At 53.5% G+C, this 24,437-nt stretch overlaps 2 protein-coding genes across 6 annotated transcripts in view; one reads left to right on the top strand and one right to left on the bottom strand.

Moving 5' to 3' along the window:
- The window catches only part of TJAP1 (tight junction associated protein 1), a 27,955-nt gene extending 7,247 nt beyond the window's left edge, over positions 1-20,708 (top strand). For 2 of the 5 annotated variants that reach the window (XM_076003328.1, XM_012773092.3), the window contains exons 3-11: positions 12,281-12,378; positions 13,078-13,200; positions 15,546-15,574; positions 16,388-16,549; positions 16,758-16,824; positions 17,068-17,097; positions 17,870-17,977; positions 18,093-18,176; positions 18,922-20,708. In XM_076003328.1, the coding sequence (XP_075859443.1) occupies positions 13,102-13,200; positions 15,546-15,574; positions 16,388-16,549; positions 16,758-16,824; positions 17,068-17,097; positions 17,870-17,977; positions 18,093-18,176; positions 18,922-20,022 (1,680 nt within the window). In that variant the 5' untranslated portion in view covers positions 12,281-12,378; positions 13,078-13,101 and the 3' untranslated portion in view covers positions 20,023-20,708. Of the gene's footprint in view, positions 1-5,267; positions 5,398-12,280; positions 12,379-13,077; positions 13,201-15,545; positions 15,575-16,387; positions 16,550-16,757; positions 16,825-17,067; positions 17,098-17,869; positions 17,978-18,092; positions 18,177-18,921 lie in introns of all 5 variants that reach the window. The other 3 variants (XM_012773105.3, XM_012773103.3, XM_076003327.1) reach the window with 2 other exon arrangements.
- On the bottom strand, positions 20,215-24,437 carry LRRC73 (leucine rich repeat containing 73). Its single transcript, XM_012773110.2, has 6 exons — positions 23,727-24,437; positions 22,955-23,115; positions 22,487-22,609; positions 21,985-22,085; positions 21,629-21,851; positions 20,215-21,477 (listed from the first exon to the last, which is right to left on the bottom strand). The coding sequence occupies exons 1-6, from the start codon at positions 23,996-23,998 to the stop codon at positions 21,407-21,409; spliced, it is 951 nt and encodes a 316-aa protein (XP_012628564.2). The 5' UTR covers positions 23,999-24,437; the 3' UTR covers positions 20,215-21,406.

Raw genomic sequence — 24,437 nt, 5'->3', positions numbered from 1 at the left:
AGCACTCACCATGCTATAGTTTAAGTGGCAGTTAACCTGTCTCTCTCCTTCTCTAAGAGTAAGATCTTCTATCTCCGAAGCTTCGAGGGGCAAGATCTTTTACTGAAGGCTAAACATTTAGGCCCTACATACCATGTTTCCCCGAAAATAAGACAGGGTCTTATATTTGTTTTTCCTCAAGAAGACACCCTAGGGCTTATTTTCAGGGGATGTGTTATTTTTTTTAAGTACGGTACACAATCTACATTTATTCAAATATAGTTGAATCATCTTCTTCTAAAACATCATCATCAACTCTCCAAACCCTGAATTCCATCCTAAATTTCCTGCGACTCTATTTCTTTTAGAACCATTGGCCCCAATCTCTCATGTTGAGCAATAGAGCTCTCATGGGGCATATGAGGAGGGTTGCTCGTTGTCTTTACCGCTCAGCGACGACGAAATGCATGGGTTGTGCAGATCCACTGCACAGCCACGCCCATCACTAGGTCTTATTTTTGGGGTAGGGCTTATATTGCGCAAATGCTTAGAAATCCTGCTAGGGCTTATTTTATGGGTAGGTCTTATTTTGGGGGAAACATGGTAGTAAGTACTGTACAATGCTGGCTACTGTGTGATCCATCCTGGTCCTTCCTCAGTGAGATTAAAGCAGGTGGAATCTATCTGGCAAAACCTTTTGAGCTCTTAGGAAGAAAAGTCCTGCATTAACAAAAGGTGATAGTGTTAACAGTAGCATTACTAATTATTTTCTAGGGTTGAATTCATGTGGTTAAATGATCTTCCAGGTGCTTGGCTTCAGCTGTCTCCCTTTTAGCCTTTGTATGTTTTCATAACACATCCCTAAGCCAGCAGGAAGGGGTTAAAAGAGGAGGTGAAGTACACACCAGTAGCTTTCTTTGCTTAATTAGCATCTCCTAAAAAGTCTTTGGCTGCTGGCATCTTCTTTGTAATTCTTTAAGCTCCTTCCAATGCCCACTATAACCTGCTTGTTTTTCTGGTTATACCTCTAATCCTATCTAGGTGTGCTCTGTGCTCATAGCCAGGGCTTACTACAACCTTGTTAATGCCCAGATAAATCAAAAGGATGAAACCAATAGTTAAACATGGAATGGAGGAGTTTTCCCTGGACTCTCCCCCTTGTGCCTTGGTGTGGGAGTGTGCCTTGCATTGTGGCATATCTTTACTCGTGGCATCTTGGGGGGAGTGATACACTACAGTGTATGTTAAGCAGATTTGAGACCGAGTTGGGTGAGCCAGCTGGACTGGATTGTGTGTATACCTTAGGCTTCAAAGGGACTGAGTCTCCTGGACTGGCCATGAGTAGAAGGGTGGGACCTCTTCTTTGTTAGTTATCTTGCAAACGGTCTTCCAGGTGACAGAGTCTATAAAGGGCTGGGCATGGTGGCTTGTGCCTTCAATCTCAGCTACTCAGGAGGCTGAGGAAGAAGGATCACTTGAGACCAGGCATTTGAGACCAACCTGGACAACATAGCAAGACCCTGTCTCTAAAAATAAATGAAAGAAATTAGCCAGGTGTGATGGTGTGCACCTGTAGTCCCAGCTACTCGGGAGGCTGAGCTGGGAGATCGCTTGATCCCAGGAATTGAAGGCCACAGTGAGCTATGATCATGCCACTGCACTCCAGCCTGGGTGGCAGAGCAAGACCCTGCCTCTAAAAAGAAAAAGAGAATCTATGAAGGACATGGCCCTCTCTTTGTGAGAAGCTTCTGTGTGGTGACAGGGAACTTGGGACCCTGAGGTGAGGGTCTACCTGCTGGGAAGTCAGCCTAGACCCAGAAGTCCTGGGCTTCCACTCAGCTCACTAATAGATAGAACTCTGTGTTTATCATTTTGGGTACTGAGCAGTGTCCTGTTTATACCTTCACAGATAAGCCAAGTAGGGAATCCAATCTCAGAAGTCTTTGAGGGTCTCGATATCAGGGCAGAATTGTCCTGGCTTTCCTGTGGCTCCCTAGAGAAGAGAGCTTTCCTAGCCTTACAACTGGGTTCTGTCCCAGTTCTGCCTGTGATCTTGAGTAAGTCACTTGTCTTCTCTGAACCTCAAAATGGAAGAACTTCGCCTGTTCTTTGTGCCTCACTAGACTATATGGATCAAAGGAAATATGATGGAAGGGAAAGTGCTTCTAGAATGGTAAAGCACAGTATGGATGGAGAGTTTTTGTCTATCTAGGAACTGTTGGTTTCATCATAAACATAATGTATGTCCCTCATATAAGACACCATCCATATAGAAAAGTATACAAAATAAAAAGTAAAAAAGATTCTCCCTTTCTTCTCCCAGTGTTTCTGTCTAACCCTTTTCCCCAAAGATAGGGAACCACTTTTCACTATTTATCATGCATCCTTCTAGTCATTTTTGTATACTTCAGGACATTCCTCAACATGTATCACCTTTTTTAAAAAAACCCAAAACTCAATACTAATGCATACTTCTTTAACTTGCTCTGTTCACTTAATAAGTCCCCCAGGAGTAGAATAGTCCCTGTTGGATCCTTTGAGGAGCCTGGTTATAGCCTCCTTCCCAGTGTACTGGTTCCTCTGGGGCTGGCTTCCTGGGAGGGATGGAGAAGCTTGACTAGAGGTCCTTGCCATGCAGGCACCCTGCCTGTCTCTGCGGGCTTGTTTTTTATTCTGAGATGATTTTTTTTTTTTTTTTTTGAGACAGAGTCTCGCTTTGTTGCTCAGGCTAGAGTGAGTGCCGTGGCGTCAGTCTCTCTCACAGCAGCCTCAAACTCCTGGGCTCAAGTAATCCTCCTTCCTCAGCCTCCCGAGTAGCTGGGACTACAGGCATGCGCCACCATGCCCGGATAATTTTTTCTATATATATTAGTTGGCCAATTAATTTCTTTCTATTTATAGTAGAGACGGTGTCTCGCTCTTGCTCAGGCTGGTTTCAAACTCCTGACCTTGAGCAATCCGCCTGCCTAGGCCTCCCAGAGTGCTAGGATTACAGGCGTGAGCCACCTCGCCCGGCCTATTCTGAGATGAAATTGTCTGGCAGAGTGTCCTTGAATGGGAATCGGGATGGATACAAGAGCCATGTGGGCATCAGCACTCCCATCTCATGGGTGTTTCTCCTCTTCACTGTTGTTTTCTTTGGCTGGGAGAAGAGATAAATGATCTGATTTTTCAATTCCTATTTTAGTGCAGTGACTCCCTGATTTCTGAAACCTTGAATTAGCCAGGTCACTTGCTGCTCCATCTTCTAAAAGCAAACCAGACCCACTTGGTATTTTTTTTTGAGACAGAGTCTCGCTCTGTTGTCCAGACTACAGTGCTGTGGCATCAGCCTAGCTCACAGCAACCTCAAACTCCTGGGCTCAAGTGATCCTTCTGCTTCAGCTAATTTTTTCTATTTTTAATAGAGGTGGGGTCTCGATCTTGCTGAGGCTGGTCTTGAACTGCTGACCTCAAGCAATCCTTCCGCCCAGGCCTCCCAGAGTGCTAGGATTACAGGCGTGAGCCCCATCACACCAGGCTAACTTGGTATTTTTTGAGTTTTCTTGTGGATGAGGATTCTGAAGGTCACCGGTCAGTGGCTTTGCTTTATTACCAGTCTAGGGAAGGGTCAGGGTCTATTGGAAGAGTTGTCTTCTTTCTCTTCTAGACTGCTGTCTCATCTTCTCCGGTCAGACCTTGGCTTTTTTTGAGCCCTGGGGCTGTAGACAGAGCAATGTGGAGAGCTCAGTGAGTAGGCAGTTGGGAAATCTATTGGAGGCTTTTCCTGTCTGCGTGAATCTTGACCCTAGGTTTGGGAGATGGCCAGGTCCATATGTGGGGCCAGGGTGGTGACTGTTCTTCCTTTCTTGCCCAGAATCATCACAGAGCCTCTGAGGCTTCCTAGACCTCTCATGTCTTTTCCCTGCCAACATCTTGCTCTCTGTTTAACATTAGCGGGTGTTTGCAGATATGTGTATTATAATCCTGTCCGGCTACCTCAGGGGACACATCTTGTGAGGCAGCGGTCCGCAACCTTTTTGGCACCAGGGACTGGTTTCATGGAAGACAATTTTTCCATGGAGTTGGGGTGGAGGGATGGTTTTGGGATGATTCAAGCACATTACATTTATTGTGCAGTCAGACCTCTCTGCTAATGATCATTGTATTTGCCGCCACTCCCCAGCACTAGCATCACCACCCCAGTTCCACCTCAGGTCATCAGGCATTAGATTCTCATAAGGAGCACAACCTAGATCCCTCGCATGAGCAGTTTACAGCAGGGGTTGGGTTTCTATGAGAATCTAATGCTGCTGCTGATCTGATAGGAGGAGGAGCTCAGGCTGTGATGTGAGCGGTGGGGAGTGGCTGTAAATACAGATGAAGCTTCACTCGCTTGCTTGGTGCTCACTTCCTGCTGTGTGGCCCAGTTCCTAACAGGCCATGGACTGGTAATGGTCTGTGGCCTGGGGGTTGGGGACCACAGTTGCGGGGTATCTGGGACTCCTTCCACTGCTGTGGTCATGTTTGCCTTGTGATTTCTGGGCTGGGAGGTGTCACTTCCCCCAGGTTCTGAAGGCGTCAGGAAGGAGTTATTTCTGCTGTTCCCTGCCTTGCTCTGATGAGGAAACTAGCCTTTTTCAGCATTGCTCATTCCAAGAGGGTGGATAGTCTGGGAAGCCTGGCTGTAGCCTTCATCCTTCAACCTTGTAGGTCCCTCTGGGGCTGATTTCCTGGGAAGTGCCATCCCCTGTCCCTTTCAGAAACTGAGGTGGCAGTGTGCCATCCCTACCCTTCACTGGCCTAGCTCTAGGCCCTGCCACACACTGCCCCATTGTACTGTGCTTTCTGATTCAGCTCTTGTTGCAGCCTCTGATCCCTGGGCTGGTTCTCTCCCAACCCCTTTCTTCAGAGCCTGTGGGAGGTGATGTGATGGACTCTGCTGGCACAGGCATGGGATGGGTGACAGCTGCAGCTGTGGGTGGCTTTGTTCTTATAGCCCAACTTTCAGAGCCCTGGTGTGGCCTGGCAGCAGCTTTTGGGAATAGGCAAGGTAGGGGACCTGTGTCCCCTTCCACAACAGCCATTCTCCCTTTCTGTTGACCAGCCAGAGAGCCTTTTGCCTGGGGTCAGCAGGCTGGCCTTTTTGGTTGGCAGGGGGAGTGCTGCGCTTCTACCTGGCATGATTTCTGGAGGGGAGAAATCCCATGAGGGTCTAGTGGTAAGTCTGGAGGCGCGTGCCCTGTCAGAGTGCAATGTGTCCCCTCAGGCACCATGCAGCTTGGCATTCCTCTGCTCTCTCTTTGCAGCTCCGGAGTTGGGCTGCTCACAAACCAAGCTGTCTGTTTATATGGAGTGCCTGAAGGGCGTCTGCCATGAGTCTGTCGCTAACTGCACTAACCAGGAGAGCTGGCTGGCTGGGGAGAAGACACTAACTCTGTGAGTCTGACCTTGGCCAGCTAACCTGCCCTAAGGTACCACCAGCAGTGCCTCTGTCCTCTGTTCCTCCCCTCAGCCTGGCCATCTCCTCTGGTCTCTTGTCCTTCCTACTGTGACCCCTCCATTTTCCCAGTCTCCTTGCTATGGATGGGGATGTGCCCCCTTTACGGCCAGGGGGGAGAGAGTTCCTTTGCGCAGCCACCGGGTGGTCACCAGCCTGCTGCTGGGCTCCACCACCCCCTTCACCATCCCCTCAGTCAGCACTGTGCTCCTCAGTTCTCCCCAAAGACAGAATTCGTTGGAGTTTCTGTTTAATCTGTGCTTTTAGCACCACAGAGTTTGAGAAAACCCTCGGTTACCATGCTGCTTCTGCTTCTCTTGCCTCAGAGGCTGATGGAACTAGAGTGGGAAAAGACTTTTCTTCTAGACCAGATAGTTTCCTCCCTTTATCAAGAGGAGAAGTTTGGATAGTATCCACATTACTCTCACCCTGGAATGAGAAGTGGGATCAGCTGCAAAGTTTCTTTGGCCTTTGAGAGGTTGAGGAGAACCTTGGCCTGGCTCTGGGGAATTCCCTGGGCAAAGAGTGAAGCTACTTAAACTGAATGCTGGAGCCCAGAACCAGGTACCCACCTGAGATGTGCTCGTGTTGGCGACCGTTGCCCTGGGAGGTGGAGTGGGTGGAGTTTGGCCTCGCACCCTCTTCCACGTCTGGAGCTTCAGGTGGACTTTAGCCGAGAAGAGGTGGGAAGGGTACCTCAGCAAGAGAGGAGCAGGACCTGGCTTTGGATTCCATGTTTGGCCCAGAAAAGGCCTTGGCCTCATCTTGGGAGACTGGTGAGTGTGACGCTCCTACCTAACTCCCTCCCACCAGGCTTGGAAGGAGAAGGAGGGTCTGGAAATAATGGGAAGGTTGATTGCCTGGTCGGTCCTTCCCTTTGTTCTTCACAGGTAACTCTAGACAGACTCTGTGTCTCCAGCCTCTGCAGGCAGTGCAGTCCAGGGTAGGCTGGACAGGGCTTACTGGAGACTGAAGGCCCTCTAAGTGGCTTCTGTTCTCCTTGGGCTGGAAGGGAGAAGACAGGGACCGCCTGACTAACAGCATGGGCTGGGTATGTATAAATGTGAGAGGGCATAGGTGCCATAAGGATGTTTAGAGACCCTGGATAGGGAGTTAGCAAGGAGGGTGTTTTGGCTTGGTTTATCTAGGAAAGCAAAAGAGGCCTGGAGTTTAGGCCTAGTTTAGGGCCACTCCTTCACTTTGCCCTTCCTTAGGAGAGGTAATAGGGTCTAATGTGAAATGCATGAACTTGGGGACTGTCTGGTGATCTCTCTATTGAGGGGAGGGGTGGGTTGACTTGGCTTATCATCACGAGTCCTCAGCCCCCTTTTTCCTGTCAGGTGTTTGCCTGGATAAGAGGCCAAGTGGATAGACTTGAGGTATTTGCTCAGGTGGAGAGCCAGGTGAGCTCTCACAGGTCGCCAACACTAGTTCTAAGTCCTCAGGATTACTCTGAGGCAGAATAATTCCCACCCTTTTTGGCTTTCAAAACCTTGTCTATCTGTTCAGAGTAGGCAGGGGGCCAGGCCAGAGCTGCAGGCAGCTTGTCCCAAGAGGGTGAGGTTGTACTTGCCCAGAGGGGTGGCGAGCATAGCTGTTAGAGGGGCAGCAGGGCTGGCATGGGCACAGACTAGTCATCAGCTCAGAGCAGAACCTCTGCCCAGGCCCCACCCCGTGAGCCGTTGGCTGCCTGCCTGCCACGCGCCCAAGATTGCTGAGGGCTTTGCTCATGTATCTCAGGAACAGCTGCATGCCGGAAGCTGGGGGCTGATGACAAGTGGGAGGGGCACCTGGGGGCTGGTGTGGGGGAGGCTGAACCCAGTTTTGGTAAGATCAGCTCACTGTGCTGGGAGACTGTTTCGCTCACAGTCACCCAAGCAGTCAAGGTGGAAAGGGGCTGCTGTATTGGTGCAGGGGGTTGAGACATTTATGGGCAGTCCCCAGGGCCACTGCTGGGTCACCTGGCCACAGGGCTGGCTCTTGCAGGGTGGTGGTTGGTTTCTTGAACATCAGTTGGAGACAGAGACTGGATATCAGAGCCTCGAGAGGCAGCCAGACTTGGGTTACAGGGGTGTAGCTGACCCCCAGTGGGGCACAGCTTCTCACAGGCTTGCAGAGTCCAGAGACTCTATATCCAAGGCTTATAACTCAGGAAAGTTGCTGATGGGGAGGCCTTAGTCCCTGTGTGATCAGACATTTGTGTTTTACTGTTTGATTAGAGGCCATAGGGAGGGCCTGTATTATTTTTATTATTTATTTATATCCTGCTGGCTTCCAAGGGAATTAAGACAACATACGACACAGCTGGTATATTCTGAAACATGGCTGGGTTTTCCTTTCATTTAAAAAGCAGTAGTGATTACCAACTTCCATTTAACTTTCCCTGAGTCAACTATAAAGAAGAGCTTTGATGATTTTTTTGGTGATGTCTGGGCCCTCCCTGATTCAGAGGATTGGGCTCAAGGTCCCTTACTTGCTTGATTCATTGACAGCTTTGAGCAGAAAGGCTTATCAGTAGGTTTGGAAATGATCTAAGCCCAGATAAACTGTTGGGGCTGTATTTCCTTAAAAGGGGTGTTGGTGATATGGGGAGTAGGGACACAGTTGGTCTCTCTAGAGCAGAGCAGCTGATCCCGGGTCAGTGGAGCTGTGGAGTGAGGTAGTGCAGAACTTGAGGAACTAAAAGGAGACATCTGATAGGGGAAGGCTGAAGTTGGAAAAGCCAAAGAACCACGTCCATTTTGGATTCATTCCTCTCTGTCCTGGGCCAGTGTTGAGAGGTGGCCTCTGAGCCCTCAGCAGGAAGAAAGCTAGATGCATATACCTCCCTTCCTCTCCTGTTCCTTTGACTTTGCCTCATCCTTGGACTGACCAGCAAAAAGGAAGGCAGAAAAAAGTGAGAGGGCTTCCTTGTCTCTTGGCCTTGAGCCTTTTTGCTGTTGCTTCTTGTGGGTGTTTCTGGGAGTAGTAGTAAGGATAGTGGGTTGGACAGAATTGGGATTCTGAAGAGGTTTCTCTCTTATCTCACTCTGTCTCCAGCAACAGCAATCTCTGACCATGGTGGAAGCCCCTGGTCAGAAATACACATACCCACAAAGGGGAACAGGTATGAGTCTCACCTGCTGGTTAAAGAGTGATGCTTGGCAATTTTTTTGTTCTTTAATTAAAAGACAGCACTCAGCCAACTTCTAGTGTAGACTGCACCTTACATCTGTCTCTCTACACTGTGCTCAGCTGTTCATTGGGTTCACAGTGCAGCTTCTCTGTGTAGCTTCGCTGTGCTGAGTCCCATTTCTAATGAAGGTAGACTTTGTTCTCTGAAGGCAGCTAATCGTGCCCTATGGGCTGTAATCAGGGAGAAGGTATTTAATACAGGGCAGGCGGCAACAGGCGGCCTGCATCGACTGGCAGATTGCAACATGGCAATTAGGAAGCTATCACCCCCTCTCCGCCCCATTTGATATAAGATAGACTCTCTCCTCTGAACTGATTTTCAGTAAGTGAGGAGTGAGTGCTATGTAGAAGAGGAAAGGGGTGGAGGTAGATGGGTAGGCAGGGTAGGGGTGGTGAGTGGGGAGGAGAGCCCCTTTCCCATTTCACTTCACCTTCATGGGATGGGGAAGCGGTTGCTGCTGCTCTTGGTTTCTCCCTCATCTGGTTTCTTCCTCACTGGTGCCTGCAGGTCCAGCCCCAGGAGCCCCAGGCCAGGCTGTGTCAGCCAGAGGTTTTAGCCTAGGCCTCAGCCTTTCTCCCAGGGAACAGCTGTTCTTGTAGTCCAGACCCAGCACATGATCTGATAGTCCTTCATCCTGAGTCATCTGCCCCCAATTCCTTGAGTCTCAGTAGTTTGGGGTGGTGGCAGTGTGCAATTATTTCCTATTAATTTCCTTCTCCCTCCAGAAGGCTATTTTCTGGAAGGTGCCCTGGAGCCAGCTCACCATCCAGAGGCTAAGAGGCCCCAGAGGCTGTCCTTGGCTGCTGCTTGCTTGTCGTGGCCCATGTCCCATTCTGTGTTGTCTAGCCACTTTCCCTGGGGACCTCCTCAGCATGGGATTGGGAGTCCTCCTTGGGCTGAAATACTCCAAGGTAACTTGGGAAATTTTTGGGTGCGGGAGATGTGGCCAGGAGAGGCCATATGTCATAGCTGAGTCTTCCTAGAGGGACTACTACACTGGTATCTTCCAACTCACCCCTTTTCTCTTCTCACAGCTTGTGGGCCCAACTGTCTAGTTGCTCTCACTTTGTTGTCCACTGCACCTCGCATTGCTTTCCTCCCTGCGTCTGTTCTCACTTTCCCTGCAGTGCTTCCAGTCAAGGACAGTGGGCTGCCAGGCCCATCGTGTCCCAGTTCGGTGTTGGAATTGCAGGCCCCTCACGGGCTGGATCACTTAGCAGATTTCAGGAGTTAGAACTAGGGCCTGGGTGTCCCAACACACACTGGTGTTTATGGACATGGGGCAAGAAGTGGGCACAGCCGTCCCAGCTGGTGTTGGGGAACACTGCAGGCTTCTCGGTGGATTGTCTCCCCAGTGGGCATTGCCTTCAGCTTCTCTCATTGGGAGTCCTTTCCCCTCTCTGCGACACTGATGTGTTTGAAAGAGTAGACTCTGGCTAAGTGAGAGTAACCTCCACCACCCCCATGCCAGAGAATCTGTGTCTGCATTTCCTATCCATCTCCCTGCCAGCCACATCCACAGTGTCCTCCCTGCTCAGCAAGCCAGGTTATCTCTGGCCACGGAAGCCCTGGGAATAAATATGTGCTGTAGGGCCATGGAGTGGAGACTTACGGTCAGGGCAAAGCAGGATGAGCTGCAGGATGTGTAGCAACTAGAGCTAGGGCTGCGGGCCCTGGAGTGAGCAACTTTCTTAACAGGTAGAATTACAGATACCTGAGCATGATGGTGTCCTCCCTGCCTTTCCGCCATGCATACACATGTCCTGCTACCCAGAGGGCAGCACGGGCCTTGGCAGGAACAGGGATAGGGAAGTAGAGAAGAGGCTGAGAACAGGAAGGGCCTGCAGAGAGAAAGGGTTACTCAGCTGACTGGGGGCAGATGGGCAAAGGGAGCAAGGACCTGGTTTCTCTGTACAGAAGGTGAGAAGCCAGATGCCAGCTCTCTGGAGCTGCCCCTTGATTTTGTGGAAGCTCTTGATTCCCCACGTCTCTTACTCCTGTGTCTCTGCCCTACCCTGTTTTCCAACTCCTATGCACGCCTCCCCAACACACACCCTCTGAGCACCCAGGAACCCAGGCTGCTTTGGGACTTTCTGGGTCTCTCCCTGAGGCCATAGGAGCTCCCCCCCTGGGGCCCTCTTGATGGGCAGCCCCAGGGAACCTGTGGGGTGACTTATTTGCTCCCCTACACCCCAGGAATGTGCTGTCCTCTCAGCCCCGCCCGGATTCCTGTGCAGGGAGTCAGCCCGACATAGCATGCTGATAGCATGCTGCTCGTGCCCTGTGGGGACACGTTCTGCCTGCCTCCCGTCAAAGGGGCGGGGGCTGGAGGCTCGTGGCTCAAGGCTTATGCTGCCAACGCCCCAGCTTCCCCCAGAACCCTAAGCCAGGGACCAGGCTGCTCAGACAGAGGAGGGAGACCACTCCTTCTTCTTCACTCTCCCCTCACCACTCTTCCTGCCCCAGGCTCTGTTGGAATGTGACAGAAGTCATGGCCAGGGCATGTCCCGACGGTAGGAACACATGCTTTAGCCCGCAAGGCTTCCCTCGGCCTCCAGCTCTGTGTAGGTTGATAGGGGCGGGAAGAGATTGTTTTTTATGCCCAGAAGGCCAACTGAGGTTGCTGCCTCCACTCATCACTATGGTGGCTGCTGCCCCCATGCTGTGGCCCAGCTTATTACAGGTAGGGCCATCTCAGAACCCCAAGAACCTGGAGAGGACCTCCCAGGTCACTCAGTCCAGCCACCTCTGTGTAGATGAGGAACAGGCTTATCCAGTGAGGAAGGGAGTTACCAGGGCCCCAGCGTGTCAGAAGCAGCCTGGAACTGAGCCTGGGACCTGTCTCAACTCCCCAGGCTTGGGTTTTCCATACCAGTGTTTTTCAACCTTGGCGCTATTGACATTTTGTGCTGGTAATTCTTTGTTGTGGGAGCTGTCGTGTGTGTTGTAGATGACTAACAGCATCCCTGGCCTCTACCCTCCAGATGCCAGTGGTACCTCTCCCCTCTAGGTTTTGACAACCAAATATGTCTCCAGACCTTTGCTAGCTGTCCCTAGGGGAAGGAGGTGGGCAAAATTGCCCTGGTTGAGAAACATTGTTCTAAATTGCTGCCTTTTCAGATTTTCTCCCGGGACCTACTCCTCATTGTGAGGTTTTTGGCTACCATTGTACACAGAAGCAGTCTTTGAGCTCCTTCTGGAAACATTGCTAAGAATTCTCTTTCCAGCATCTTCTCTCCCCAACTTCTCGCATTTCTTCCAGGCTTTTTCCTGGTGTTCTCATTTGTAAACCACGTTCCTCAGATCTCTTGGTTGTTGCCAGACGCTGAAAGGTCTGGGAGATGAACAGGACAGATGTGGGTAGGGACAGGACAGAACCGGACCTATTCTAGAATTGGGCATGTGGTAAGTTGAAACCATGAATACATGCACAGACACATCTGTGTCTCATCTGGGCCTGTGACAGTGCTGTCACGGAGAAAGGCAGCAACCCAGTGATTCCCCCTCAGACCCCCTGCTCCCTGGCCTTCTTGCCTGGCTCTCCCCTGGGGGGACTTCCAGGTCCCAGACTGGGCAGGCAGGCCTGTGACACTGACAGACAGGCAGCTAACACCTGGTTTCCACTTTCTTCCCTTCTCTGGTTTCAGGAGCTGTTGGCTAGAGGAAGTAGAGGGGCCGTGGGATGCGGAGAGCCGAGGGCTAACTCACGGACAGCGGAACGGAGAGAGCTGCCGACAAACAGACGGTATGTCCCTGATGAGGCCTGTGCCCCCATTTGGCTCCCTTCTGGGGAGGCTGCAGGTGAGGAGGCAGGCAAGTGTCCTCTCTTGGTGGGAGCCAGTGAAAAGAGTGTTGCAGGCCAGAGGGGCTTGGCCTTCGTGGCTGTGGCCAAATAGCTCTCTTGAGCTTAGAGACTCCTACTGAGGAGCCTAGGTTAGGTGAATATTCTCAAACCCTTATTTTTTGGTTATGATTTTTTTTAAAGCTAACATTTATTGAACATTTCCTAAGTGCTTTACATAATCATCACAACAACCTTGTGAAATTGGTGCTATTCTTATTCCCAATTTAGCATTGAGAAAACTGATACGTACAGAGCAGTTTTCCCTCTGAGGCCCTCCGAGGCCACAAAGGAGAGTGGCGGGCTGCTTTTTACTCCCCACGCCACTCTTAGCGAATCATACACTCCTTCCGGTGCCTGGGCTTTAGGCCCTGCCATTTCCACCTGTCTGTTCCCGTTTGGACTCATGCCCTACCCTCGGTGCTCCCCTGCCCCATAGGAACTGACACACCAAAGTCCAGCCCTTCTAATGACCCCAGCAATGGCCCAGGCCTGTCTGCATGTGTGGTGGCTCTTACATATGTCCCCTTTTACCATTTTTTTCTCAGTCCAGAAGGCTCTGACCACATCTGAGCCTCTTCCTTCCTTGCTTTCCCTTGGTAGGTGGAGGAGCCCTCACCTCCCAGAATGACAAGTGCAGCCCCTGCTAAGAAACCCTACCGTAAGGCACCACCAGAACATCGGGAGCTGAGGCTGGAAATCTCTGGATCCCGGCTCGAGCAAGAGGTCAGCAAGACTGGTAGCCCTGCCCTGGCTGGGAGGGTCAGGCCCCTGCGGCTAGGTGTCTGCTGACTTCTCCTGCCTGAGCTTCTGGTCCCAAGTGAGAGTGAGAATGTGGCATTGCTGGTGCAGGCCTGGGGTTCTGTAGCTGCAGCAGTGCTGGTGGGGGCAACACAGGCTCGTGGGGGGTTATATATCTGTGAGTATATGTCCACCTGTCAGGGAACCCCAGAGTCTTTGTAGCTTAGCAGAAATGATTCTAAACAGTGTTCTCCCTGCAAGAGGCAGCTCCCCAGAGTGAGGGGTCCTAAGCTGCTGGAGGCTGGACTCTGGTCCTCTGTCGTGAAGGAGGGCCATTCAACCTGTTGCCCCCTGGGGGGTACTAGGAGGCAGTGCTGCTTCCCACCAGCCCAGCTGCTCTTCACTGTCCCGCCCTTCCTCCAGCTGTGCTTTGTTTGGCTAGCATTTGCTAAACACGCACTCCCTGCCAGGGACAGTTAGGTCCAGGCTGTGCTCTTGGGAGGCCTACAATCAACTGCACAACAGACTCCACACTGGCTCTCCTCCCTCACTAAGCTCACTCACAGGAGGAAATGAGTACTGCAGAGGTTTGCCCCCTTGCTGCTGTGTCCCCACCCTGGCGCAATGTACGGAGCATATATAAAGAACCTGATAGGCCGGGCGCGGTGGCTCACGCCTGTAATCCTAGCTCTCTGGGAGGCCGAGGCGGGCGGATCGCTCGAGGTCGGGAGTTCGAAACCAGCCTGAGCAAGAGCGAGACCCCATCTCTACTATAAATAGAAAGAAACTAATTGGCCAACTAATATATATAGAAAAAATTAGCCGGGCATGGTGGCGCATGCCTGTAGTCCCAGCTACTTGGGAAGCTGAGACAGAAGGATCGCTTGAGCCCAGGAGTTTGAGGTTGCTGTGAGCTAGGCTGACGCCACGGCACTCACTCTAGCCTGGGCAACAAAGCAAGACTCTGTCTCAAAAAAAAAAAAAAAAAAAAGAACCTGATAGACAGTCAACAGATATCGAGCATCAGACACACCGTGGCCCACTTTGGTTAGATTCAGGGCAAAAATGCCATGACTTGCTTACTTCAGGGAACATTAAATAAAAATACCAGCTATTACTGTAGGTGCTACCTAGCGGGCATTCTCCCAGTTTTATAGAGTAGAGAACTAAGGCTCAGTGAGGCTAAGGTCATATAACCAGTATGTGGTAGAATAGGGTCAAATCCAGTTATCAGTTCAGTGGCTCCAAAGTCCATGATCTGGGCCACCTATCTCATTTTCCTGCCCATGACTGTAGTTCTGATGCAATCAGCTCCATTTGGAGTAGGCCCTGATGCTTCCCGCTTGCCGTACATAGCATGTGCCTGCTCTTCCTGTGATTGGCTGAGCTATGACTCTTGGGCCATGAGCAACACAGGGGTTTGGTGAAGGTGGCGCAGGAGGTTAAAAGCCAGGTAAGGCACTTTACTCTCCTTGATCAGGATTAGCTCAGAGACTCTCCTTCATGTATGTACTCGTTCCTCCTGAGCCTCCGGAGATCCTTTGTTCTACCCCCAGGGGGCTGAGAGGGCGTTGTCAGGGCTCAGAACTTTTCTATAACCTAGCCTGGCTTCTTCAGTTCTCTTTTTCTTGGAGACAGAGTCTCGCTCTGTTGCCCAGGCTAGAGTGCTGTGGCGTCAGCCTACTTCACGGCAACCTCAAACTCCTGGCCTCAAGCAATACTCCTGCCTCAGCCTCTGGGTAGCTGGGACTACAGGCACGTGCCACCATGCCTGGCTAATTTTTTCTATATATTTTTAGTTGTCCAGTTAATTTCTTTCTATTTTTTTAGTAGAGACTGGATCTCGCTCTTGCTCAGGGTGGCCTCGAACTCCTGACCTCGAGCGATCCTCCCGCCTCAGCCTCCCAGAGTGCTAGGATTACAGGCATGAGCCACTGCCTGGGGCTGCTTCTTCACTTCTCTGAAAGGTTTCTGCCATGCCTGTGTGGAGATAGCCCACGAGGAGCCCAGTGAAGAGCTGGGAGGCCCTTTTTATCCTTAGGGGGAGGTAGTAGGGGTACCAGAACCCATTTGAAAATGGCTTTAGGATTAAGGGTAAAGCTTGCAAGGGGTTCTTGAATCTTCTGGTTGGCACGGGGGAGGATAATCTAGGCTTGTCCAGGCATTGCTAGATTGCTTCAATCTCCAGAGGGCTCTGCAGCTCTCTTCTGCTGTGGGAGTCTTCGGGCTTCAGACCTGGGCCTTTCGATGCCTGTTTGGAGGGTGAGCCACCGGAGAGGCCAGTGGTCCAGGGCTGGCTGAGCCTCAAGCTTCTGTTCTTTTTTGTCTAGGAGCCCCTGACTGACACGGAAAGGATGAAGTGAGTATCTGCTGCCTGCCTCGGCTCTGTCCCTCTTAGCTTCAGGCTAGGCTGTTGGTACAGTTGGACTTTTTCTTTTTTTCTTTTTTTTTTTTAATTTAATTTTTTATTTTTTTTAGACCCTTATGACCTAACCCAATGGACTTTTTCTTGATTAGGTAGAAGTAACAGTTGGACAGGTTGTTTTAGGAACTCTAGGAGGAGGCTCTATGTTGTGGATGTTCTTTCTGGAAAAGAGGGATTTGTTTCGTGGGAACTGAGGGAGCCTGGAACCAGGAGGTGGATGGCTCTGAGGGCCCTGCTCTTGCCAGGAAGCCCTTCCCTAGCTCCTGGCTCCAGAGAGAATAGAGTGGCCCTCCTGTGCCAGCTGCTCTCCTAAAGCCCTTTCTGTCAAGAGGAGGGCAGTGCTGGGCTGGATTTCCAAGAGATGAATAATGGAGAAGCCTGGTGGTGCTGGGGGAAACTGGAGCCGGGGGCTTGGCGGCCAGCTGGCTTGGCTGTAACCAGAGACAGACTGGGAGCTGTATCCCCCAGTTCTGTCTTGTCATTCTCAATAGTGGGGGGAGGTTGGCTGTCCCCTACCATCCTCTTTGCCTCTCCCTACCCTCCAACATAGGCTGTGTTCTCAGGGCCAGCAGGCCTGTGGAATACGCTGCCCTAGACTCAGGCTGCGTCTCCAGGAATCTCCCTGCACCCAGTTGCCTGCCTTCATGTTATCCTGACTCCCTCCTTCCTGAGCCCAACCTGGAGCTTCTGTGCTGGCCCTTCTATCTCTGATGACCTTTTGCCCTTGACCCCCCCCCACCTCTTCAGGCTCTTGCAGCAGGAGAATGAAGAGCTTCGCCGGCGCCTGGCCTCAGCCACCAGACGCACTGAGGCCCTGGAGCGTGAGCTGGAAATCGGGCAGGACTGCCTGGAGCTGGAGCTGGGCCAGAGCCGTGAGGAGCTGGACAAGTTTAAGGACAAGTTCCGCAGGTGTGGGAATGAGGGATCAGACACACACATGCATGCATCTCCCCATTCATAGGAGGTTAGCTGGAAGAGGCCTCAGAGGTCATCTGATTCTGATTAGAAAACTGAAGTTCTAGGAGTGGGGAGAATAACTTGTCCCAATATTGAGGAGAGGCTGAGCAGGGCCTGAAGAGGATCTTGATCCAGGGGTCTGCCTTTTATCTGTCTGCAGGCTGCAGAACAGCTACACAGCTTCCCAGAGGACCAACCAGGAACTGGAGGACAAGCTGCACACACTGGTAATCTGTCCAGGAGGCAGTTTGGCTGGTACTGTGCTCACAGTATATCAGCAGGCTAGGTTTTGCCAGGGGAATGCCATTCTGCCCTGGGGCTTGGGGAGGAGACAGTGGGATGGGACAGTGGTGGGGAGGGGACCGCAGTGTGCTGTGCAAGTCAGAACTGTCTTAATGCTCACACTGTTTCTCTTCTCTCCTCGTCTTCCCCCTCATGCTGCCACCGTTGCTGCCGCACTCTCCTCTCAGGCCTCTCTTAGCCACAGCTGGATTTTTGCAGTTGCGTCTGAGTTTGTGTGTTTTCTCCCTTGCCCTGGCCTCCTCCTCAGCTGAGATCTGGGATTGTTACTCCCCTCTGCCCTCAAGTACACCTGAGTACACCCACTCCTTTCCTCTTCCCTGTGTGAGGCCCATTTAATAGTCAGTGCCTCCCTCCCAGGAGAGAGCTGGGAGCTCTAGCAGAGGTACTGATTGATGTCACTACTGAACACTCAGAGCTCTCAGCTGCAGTGGCAGCAAACCCAAGCTATGTGCGGGGAGGGGAGGCGACAGATCCAGTTCCTGAGCTAAAGATCAGAAGTCTACGTTTGAATCTGTAGCTCCCTCCCTGCTCAACTAGATAACCTCACAGGTGCCCCTGGCTGCCACCAGCCCTGTTCCCTTCTCCATCTTCCTAGGCTGATTTTAGAAACAGCTGTACACATAGGCTTCAGCTCCCTGGTTTGCAGTTATTGCCTCTGAGTTACCAGCTGCCTTGCCTGGTGCTTAGAGCCCCTGGAACCCTTCTGAAGGGATGGGCAGCTCCAAAACTGCTTTTGTCCTGGGCCCAGATGGCAGGAGGTCATGGTCAGAAAATTCCCCCTCCCTCCTCAGCCAGCCTGGAGAGCAGGAGAGGTTCCTGGTCTCCTTCTGTCTGTCTGTCATTGTCTCTGGTCTGTCCGCCTTGGCTGCCCTAGCACCTGTGGCCTCCTGTGTCTCTGAGGTGGGAGGAGGCAGGGGAGGAAGGGCTGGTTGGGGTATGGGCTGGGTTTACCATAAGTCTGTGCCTCAGATCAAGAAGGCTGAGATGGATAGGAAGACACTGGACTGGGAGATTGTGGAGCTGACCAACAAGTTGCTGGATGCCAAGAACACCATCAACAAGCTGGAGGAGCTCAATGTACGCGTACTTCGCCTGCTCAGGCCTTCCTTGCCTTTGGTTAGCTTTGTCCTGGCCCCACCTTGCTCCCGTGGGCAGGGCTGGGCTGGGCTCTGAACCATGTCTGTATCTGTAGGAGCGGTACCGGCTGGACTGCAACCTGGCTGTGCAGCTCCTTAAGTGCAACAAGTCCCACTTCCGTAACCACAAGTTCGCTGATGTGAGTAGAACACCCCCCACACATACTATTCCAGCGATCTTAGATTTCCTCTAACTCCAGTTTCTGCACCTCTCTCCATCCTCCTGCCTTTAACTCCCCCCTTTCCACTTTGCCTTCCTCTTGCCTCCATGTTGCCTCTTAGGCCAGTCAACTCTGCCACTGGTTGGTGTCCTGTATGCTGTGAAGGGCTCATTGCTAGTGCTATGGGGCTAACCCATTGGTGTTTCTATAAGAGACAGGGAGAAAGGGACTCAGTTTAGGATCCCCTGCAGGAAGGTCCTGAAGAGGGAATGGCCAGAGCTGTAAGCCATAGCATATTGCAAGAGGATTAGGCCCATCTGGTCCTGTTACCCCAAGGGGCACACTCTAGACCCCAAAGCCTCAGGCCCAAGGTTGATGCAGAGGTAAAAGTAGAGGTATTTCTAAGGCCACTGGTCAGTACAGATTCTCCAAACTTAAGTCTGGTTTGGGCAGAAGCCACTGCTGAGGTGGGAAAAATAGAAATTTGAGAGCACACAGGTCTCAGCAGCAGCAGATCTGGGTTCAAATCCTGCCTGTGTTAATCAAAAGCTTTAAGTTATTTTATCCACACCAAGCCTGTTTATCTGTGAAACGAGGTTATGCGTTGGCATGCAGTGAGAACACAGTGGTACTTGAACGTGGTAGCCATTATTTTTGCTGTGAATCAGACTATCTCCAGCTGCAACCATTTATATCTCTCTTCCCTTCTGCTCCTTCACCTCAGCTGCCCTGTGAGCTACAGGACATGGTTCGAAAACATCTGCACAATGGTCAAGAGGCTGCCAGCCCAGGTCCTGCTCCCAGCCTGGCCCCAGGGTCTGTGGTGCCTACCTCAGTCATTGCCCGGGTGTTGGAGAAGCCAGAGTCTCTACTGCTCAATTCAGCACAGTCGGGCAGTGCTGGGCGCCCCTTGGCTGAGGATGTCTTTGTGCACGTGGACATGAGTGGGGGTGCCTCAGGTGATCCAGCCAGTCCCCCTGCCTCTGGCAGCCCCACCCCCCAACCCAATGGGGAGTGCCACTCTCTGGGTACTGCAGGGGGCTCCCCAGAGGAGGAGCTGCCCCTGCCAGCCTTTGAGAAGCTAAGCCCCTACCCCACCCCATCTCCACCACACCCACTGTATCCTGGCCGCAGGGTAATAGAGTTCTCTGAGGATAAGGTTCGGATTCCCCGCAATAGTCCCCTGCCCAACTGCACTTACGCTACCCGCCAGGCCATTTCGCTGAGCCTGGTGGAGGAGGGGAGTGAGCGGGTCCGCCCCAGCCTGGTGCCCAGTGGCCCTGCCTCAGCCCAGGCCTCACCCCACCACCAGCCCAGCCCAGCCGCCCCAGCGCTCAGTGCCCCAGCCAGCTCCGCCAGCTCAGAAGAGGACCTGCTGGCCAGCTGGCAGCGAGCATTTGTGGACCGCACTCCGCCACCTGCCGCCGTGGCCCAGCGCACAGCCTTTGGATGTGATGCGCTCCCTGAGCTGCAGCGCCATTTTGCTCTTAGCCCCACTGACAGGGATGAGGTGGTTCAGGCACCTTCTTCCGTAGCCGATGAAAGTGGGCTTTTGCTACCAACAGAACCTGACTCTGGCTTTCCCAGGGAGGAGGAAGAAGAAGAGCTGAACCTGCCCATCAGCCCTGAGGAAGAGCGCCAGAGCCTGCTACCCAGTGATAGTGGCACAGAGGAGGGGCCTAGCACTTCCCACGCTGAGGGAAGGGCCTGGCCACTCCCTAGCTCCAGCCGCCCCCAGCGCAGCCCCAAAAGAATGGGGGTACACCACCTGCACCGCAAGGACAGCCTGACCCAGGCCCAGGAGCAGGGCAACCTGCTCAACTAGGACCCCCGCTTGCCTTCCTGCCACTGCTACACTGGGACTGCAAGGAGGCACACACCCTTGCAGCTCAGGGTCCCCAGCCCTAGAACTCTCCCTCTCAGACTTGTACAGCTCTGCCCTGGGCTGGCTGAGGTGGTGGGCCACACCAGGCCTTTCAGCTGCGTTGACTGTGACTGGCAACAGTTTGCCTCATGGTTTTTTCTTTTCTTCTTGGAATATTTATTCTCCAAAGGTAACATGCAGATGGGTCTCAAGCCCTTTCCTCCAATCCACCCAGCCCAGATTGGGCTGTTCTGGGGAGCTGAGGAATTTATCAGTGTTCATCTTCCATCCTCCTTTCATAGTCATGAGTTTTGTTTATTTTGGGGGGCGGTCATTGGGGTCATTAACCTCTAATTCCTGCTTTCTGCCTGTTTCCCTCTCTCCCAACATCTCTCCATGAGCTGTTGCCCACAGGGGTGTGGCGCAGCTGGCCCTTGGGGATAAGGGAGAGGACTGACTCAGGGCTCCCTTCAGCTGTTTCCTCCCTCCCTCTGGAAGGGAGGGTGGGGTTTAGGGGCCTCAAGCTGGGCTCTAGGTGAGGCCTGGCTCCCCTCCCAACCTTGGCTCTAGACTGTTACTCCCAGCTTTGGGAAATTTTCGCATTGATGACTATTTTAAAATTAAATAAAACTATTTTACTGGTATGACCTAATTTGTCTTAATGACCTTCCCTCTCCCACACTTCTCCCCATTCTTCAGTACTCCCAGTCCTAGTCTTACCCTACTCTACTGGTGATTCCTCCTTGCCCCACTCTGCCTGGGGCTTCCTTCCTTTGGGACAGAGCAGCAGGCAGTGGGAGAGGGGTACCTCAGTAACCTCAGCAGGGCCCCTGAGTCTCCCTTTGGAGGAAGGGTCTGGTCCTCTGGAGGTGAACTCTTTAGTTATGATCTTTACAGGGCCTGTGGAAGGTGTCCCAGACTGGGCCAGGGCTGTTCTGAGAAATTTTGGACCAGTTCACGCAGCCTGGAACTTGGGCTATGCCTGGGGTGATACTGCCCCCTAGTGGTATTAGACGGTAGTTGCAATTCCTCCCATACTGCCAGCCCCAGTGACCACAGCCACACACCAGGTTGTGGAATTCATAAAATCTCTTCCGAGCCAGCGGGTTGCAGCTAGAGCTGCCAACAAGTCCAGAGGCAGTGCCCTGGGTTCAAGTGCCCCCCAAGGCTGTTGCCCAGTCACAGCATCCAGAGCTTCCTTCCCATCACACTGCCAGGAACTGCCAGAGCCCCAGGCAACCCCCGCCCCCCACTCCCTCCCAAGGCCCAGGGCCTGACCCTGATATCCGGGGTGAGGTGCTGGAGACAGACAAATGTAATGATGTGCAGAAGTCCAAGTGCAGAGTCACATCTCGGTCTCAGCCAACAGACTGTCCCCTAGTCCTGACGTCATTAGCACCATGTGAGAGCTGGGATCTGTGGAAGGGCAGAGGGGTGTTCAGACCACCATTCATTCTTCCACTGGGGACCACAAATAGGTGAGAGATGGGTTAGGTTTCCAACACCCACTCTCCCTTGTCCCAAGCCTCTTCCAGCCCTGTCTATGATCAACCCTCTGGGTTCTTACCGCTGGAGCACATCCAGGAGGTACTGCTCCTCTGGTGGGCAGCAGGCTCCCGGCCTCTCTCCCATTCCTGGGTGTCGCCTGCCCCTCCTGTGACCTCCTCCTCTTCCTCCCCTTCAGAGAGGAGGTCACAGATCTGCTGCTGCAGCTCTGGGCTAATGCTGTTCTCAGCCAACACCAGGCTCCTCAAGGCTGTGGGATAATTTTCTACCATGTCCAGCAGGGTCTGGGGTGGGGAAGAGTATGGAAAAAGATAACAGGGTCTCAGACCCCAATCTGCCACCCATTGGGTATGTCTACAGACATACAGGCTAACCTCCACCCCATCCCCTGGCTTGTCCCCAAACATGACTTCTCACCTGAGCTGACTGGTTGGTGAGCCCTGTGCCCTCCAAGTCTAGGACTTCTAGGGTACGGCTGGAGGCCACAGCTACAGCCAGCATCCCTGCCACATGGTCACCTGGAGAGAGCACGCACACACACACATTCACCTGTGTTCACAGAGGCCAGCTAGCCCTTCCTCCTGAACAGCTTCCCCTTTACCCTAATAGCCTTAGATCCCACCTCCTGGTGGGACACTGACAATTGGTGGGTGGCCAGGAGTGGATCATTGTGATTGGTGGGAGTGAAGGGACCAAGCATGTCAGGCCCAGGGGTGATGACTGGTGCTTTGATCTGCATGTTGGTCATCTGGTCATCCGGTCATCCACATAGGATGGCTCCTTTACCACCTCCTAGACCCTGGAAGCTTTCCTACCTCTTCCCTTCCCCAGATTGGAGGTTACCATGGCAACTGAAGGTCCTGGGCTCTTGGATAGGGCATGGGGTGGTAAGAATCCAAGGGGCATCCTTGAGCCTCACCTAGGGGGTTGTAATCCAGATTGAGGACGCGGACCTGGGAGCTGTGGGCCACAGCAATGGCAAGGCGGCTCCAGCCCTTAGGGGTGATGCCAGGGTTGGCACTCAGTGTTAGCTCCTTCAAGCCTGGGCAGCACCATAGACAGAAGCCAGAATAGGGAGGGTTAGACCTTCCTTGAGCCCCTTCCCTGCTGTCCCCATGTCTCTGAGTGTCCCTGGTGGTTGGGAGTCACTCCATCTCCCCCACAGAGCTCTGGAGCCACTAAGGACTCAAGCCTCCCCTGCCTGCCCCAGCCTGGATTCCTGAGTCTCCACCAGGCTCAGCCCACCCATCCTCCTTTCTGAGAGGAGTAAGACACATTCCCATCCACACCCTCAGAGCCCTGGGCTCTGGGCCACGCCCCCTTCCCTCTGCGCCTAACTTTTCATCAAGGCCACACTAGCCCATGCCCTCAGCAGGGCCCTGCTCACCAGACTTGGCCCCATCTGGGGGGAGGAGGCCACAGATGAGGTTGATGGCTTCGTCACCCAGCATGCAGTCTCCCAGGTCCAGAGCCACAAGGGCAGGGTGGAGTGCCAGGGCTGGGTTCAGCAAGGCCAGCCCCGCATCCGTCAAGGGGCTCCCATGCAGGCTGCCGGGCGACGAGAGAGCAGAGTTATTGCAGTCATCAGTCCTATGTATATGGGGAAGGGGCACCTTCACTTATGTAAGTCCTAGGGGCAGGGAGGGCACTCAGTCGCAGCACTTGAGAGGCATGGGAAGGGAGAAAGAACATTCTAGATTCTAAGGGAATACAGGTAGAAGGGGAATTTGGTTTCTTTTCTGGGGCAGGGACTCAGATCCAGGACATTGCACAGGGAGGGGCAGAGAATGGGTGTGTGGGTGGACTGGAATTCCATGGGCAGGACGCAGGGACAGAGCTACTGGGGTATTCCCTCTTGGGAATGGAGGAGCTGCCTCAGCGAAGTACATGCGGGCTAGTAGGCGGGGAGGCACGACATGCCCTGCCAGGAAGCGGGGTGTATCCCATCTGGGGTGGGGTCTCGTGCAGAAAGTCTGGAGATGAGGGGTGTGTGGAGGGTGCCGTGGAGACTGGCCCAGGGATGAAGAGCGTGGATAGGGCGTGCGGAGGTGGGCTGGTGGAAAGACAGTACTAGAAGGCGCGTGGAAAGGAGGAGGTGGCAGGGGGAGTGCGTGGAGGTGTGCAGCACCCGGGACCCCCTTGCTAGGGGGCGCACTCACAAGAGGGACTGGATGGAGCGGTTGGTCCGCAGCGCCTCCGCCAACTGCTTGATGCGGCTGGGGCTGGACACGACACCCAGGTTAAGGTTGAGCTGCGCCAGGGACGTGGCCCCAGCCAGGGCCCGGCAGATGCGGCCGAAGTCGCGGTCGCAGAGGCGGCAGCCGCGCAGTGAGAGCAGGCGCACGGCGTTGTCGCGCAGGCCGCGGCAGATGTCCCGCACCTCGGCGCCTGACAGCGGTTCTCCCGAAATCTGGATGGAGCTGGGCAGCATCGTGCCCACGGCTGGGCCTCCGGGGGGCCCGGGGCCGGGGCGGAGGTTGGCGGGGCCTCAAGAAGGGCCGGGGTCTGGGACCCCGCTGGGGTCGCAGACGGACTGGGGGCGGAGGCTGAGGCGCCGGGGCGGGCCCGGGGTGCGGAGCTTAGAGGTCGCCGGCCGGGCTGAGACGAGCGGCGCTGGGGCGGCGGCGGACCGTGCTGTCCGAGTCTGGGCGGCGGGCTGGGCGCGCGATCCGGGTGTCGGGCCGGCGCTGCTCCGCGCTTGTCCTTGCTCCTCGCGGTTGCGGCGCCGGCGGCTGCTCGGGGTCTTGGGCTTAGGACGCGCCGGACCGGTCCCTGCTCCGGCGCCGCCCCCGCCCCCTTCCTGTCTCCCGCTCGGCCCCCTCGGCCGCCAAGGGGGCCTGGCCGCACTGCTCGCGCAGAGAGCCCGAAGC

The sequence above is a fragment of the Microcebus murinus genome, chromosome 5, assembly GCF_040939455.1.
Source record: "Microcebus murinus isolate Inina chromosome 5, M.murinus_Inina_mat1.0, whole genome shotgun sequence".
Classification (NCBI taxonomy): domain Eukaryota; kingdom Metazoa; phylum Chordata; class Mammalia; order Primates; family Cheirogaleidae; genus Microcebus; species Microcebus murinus.
This window is presented reverse-complemented; position numbering and strand designations above follow the sequence as displayed.

Coding starts and splice junctions, on each gene's coding strand:
- LRRC73 (XM_012773110.2), bottom strand. CDS start 23,998: ATGCTGCCCAGCTCCATCCAGATTTCGGGAGAACCGCTGTCAGGCGCC. Junction 22,610..22,954: donor CCCAGATGGGGCCAAGTCTG/GTGAGCAGGGCC, acceptor GGTGCTGCCCAG/GCTTGAAGGAGCTAACACTG. Junction 21,852..21,984: donor TCACCAACCAGTCAGCTCAG/GTGAGAAGTCAT, acceptor TCCCCACCCCAG/ACCCTGCTGGACATGGTAGA.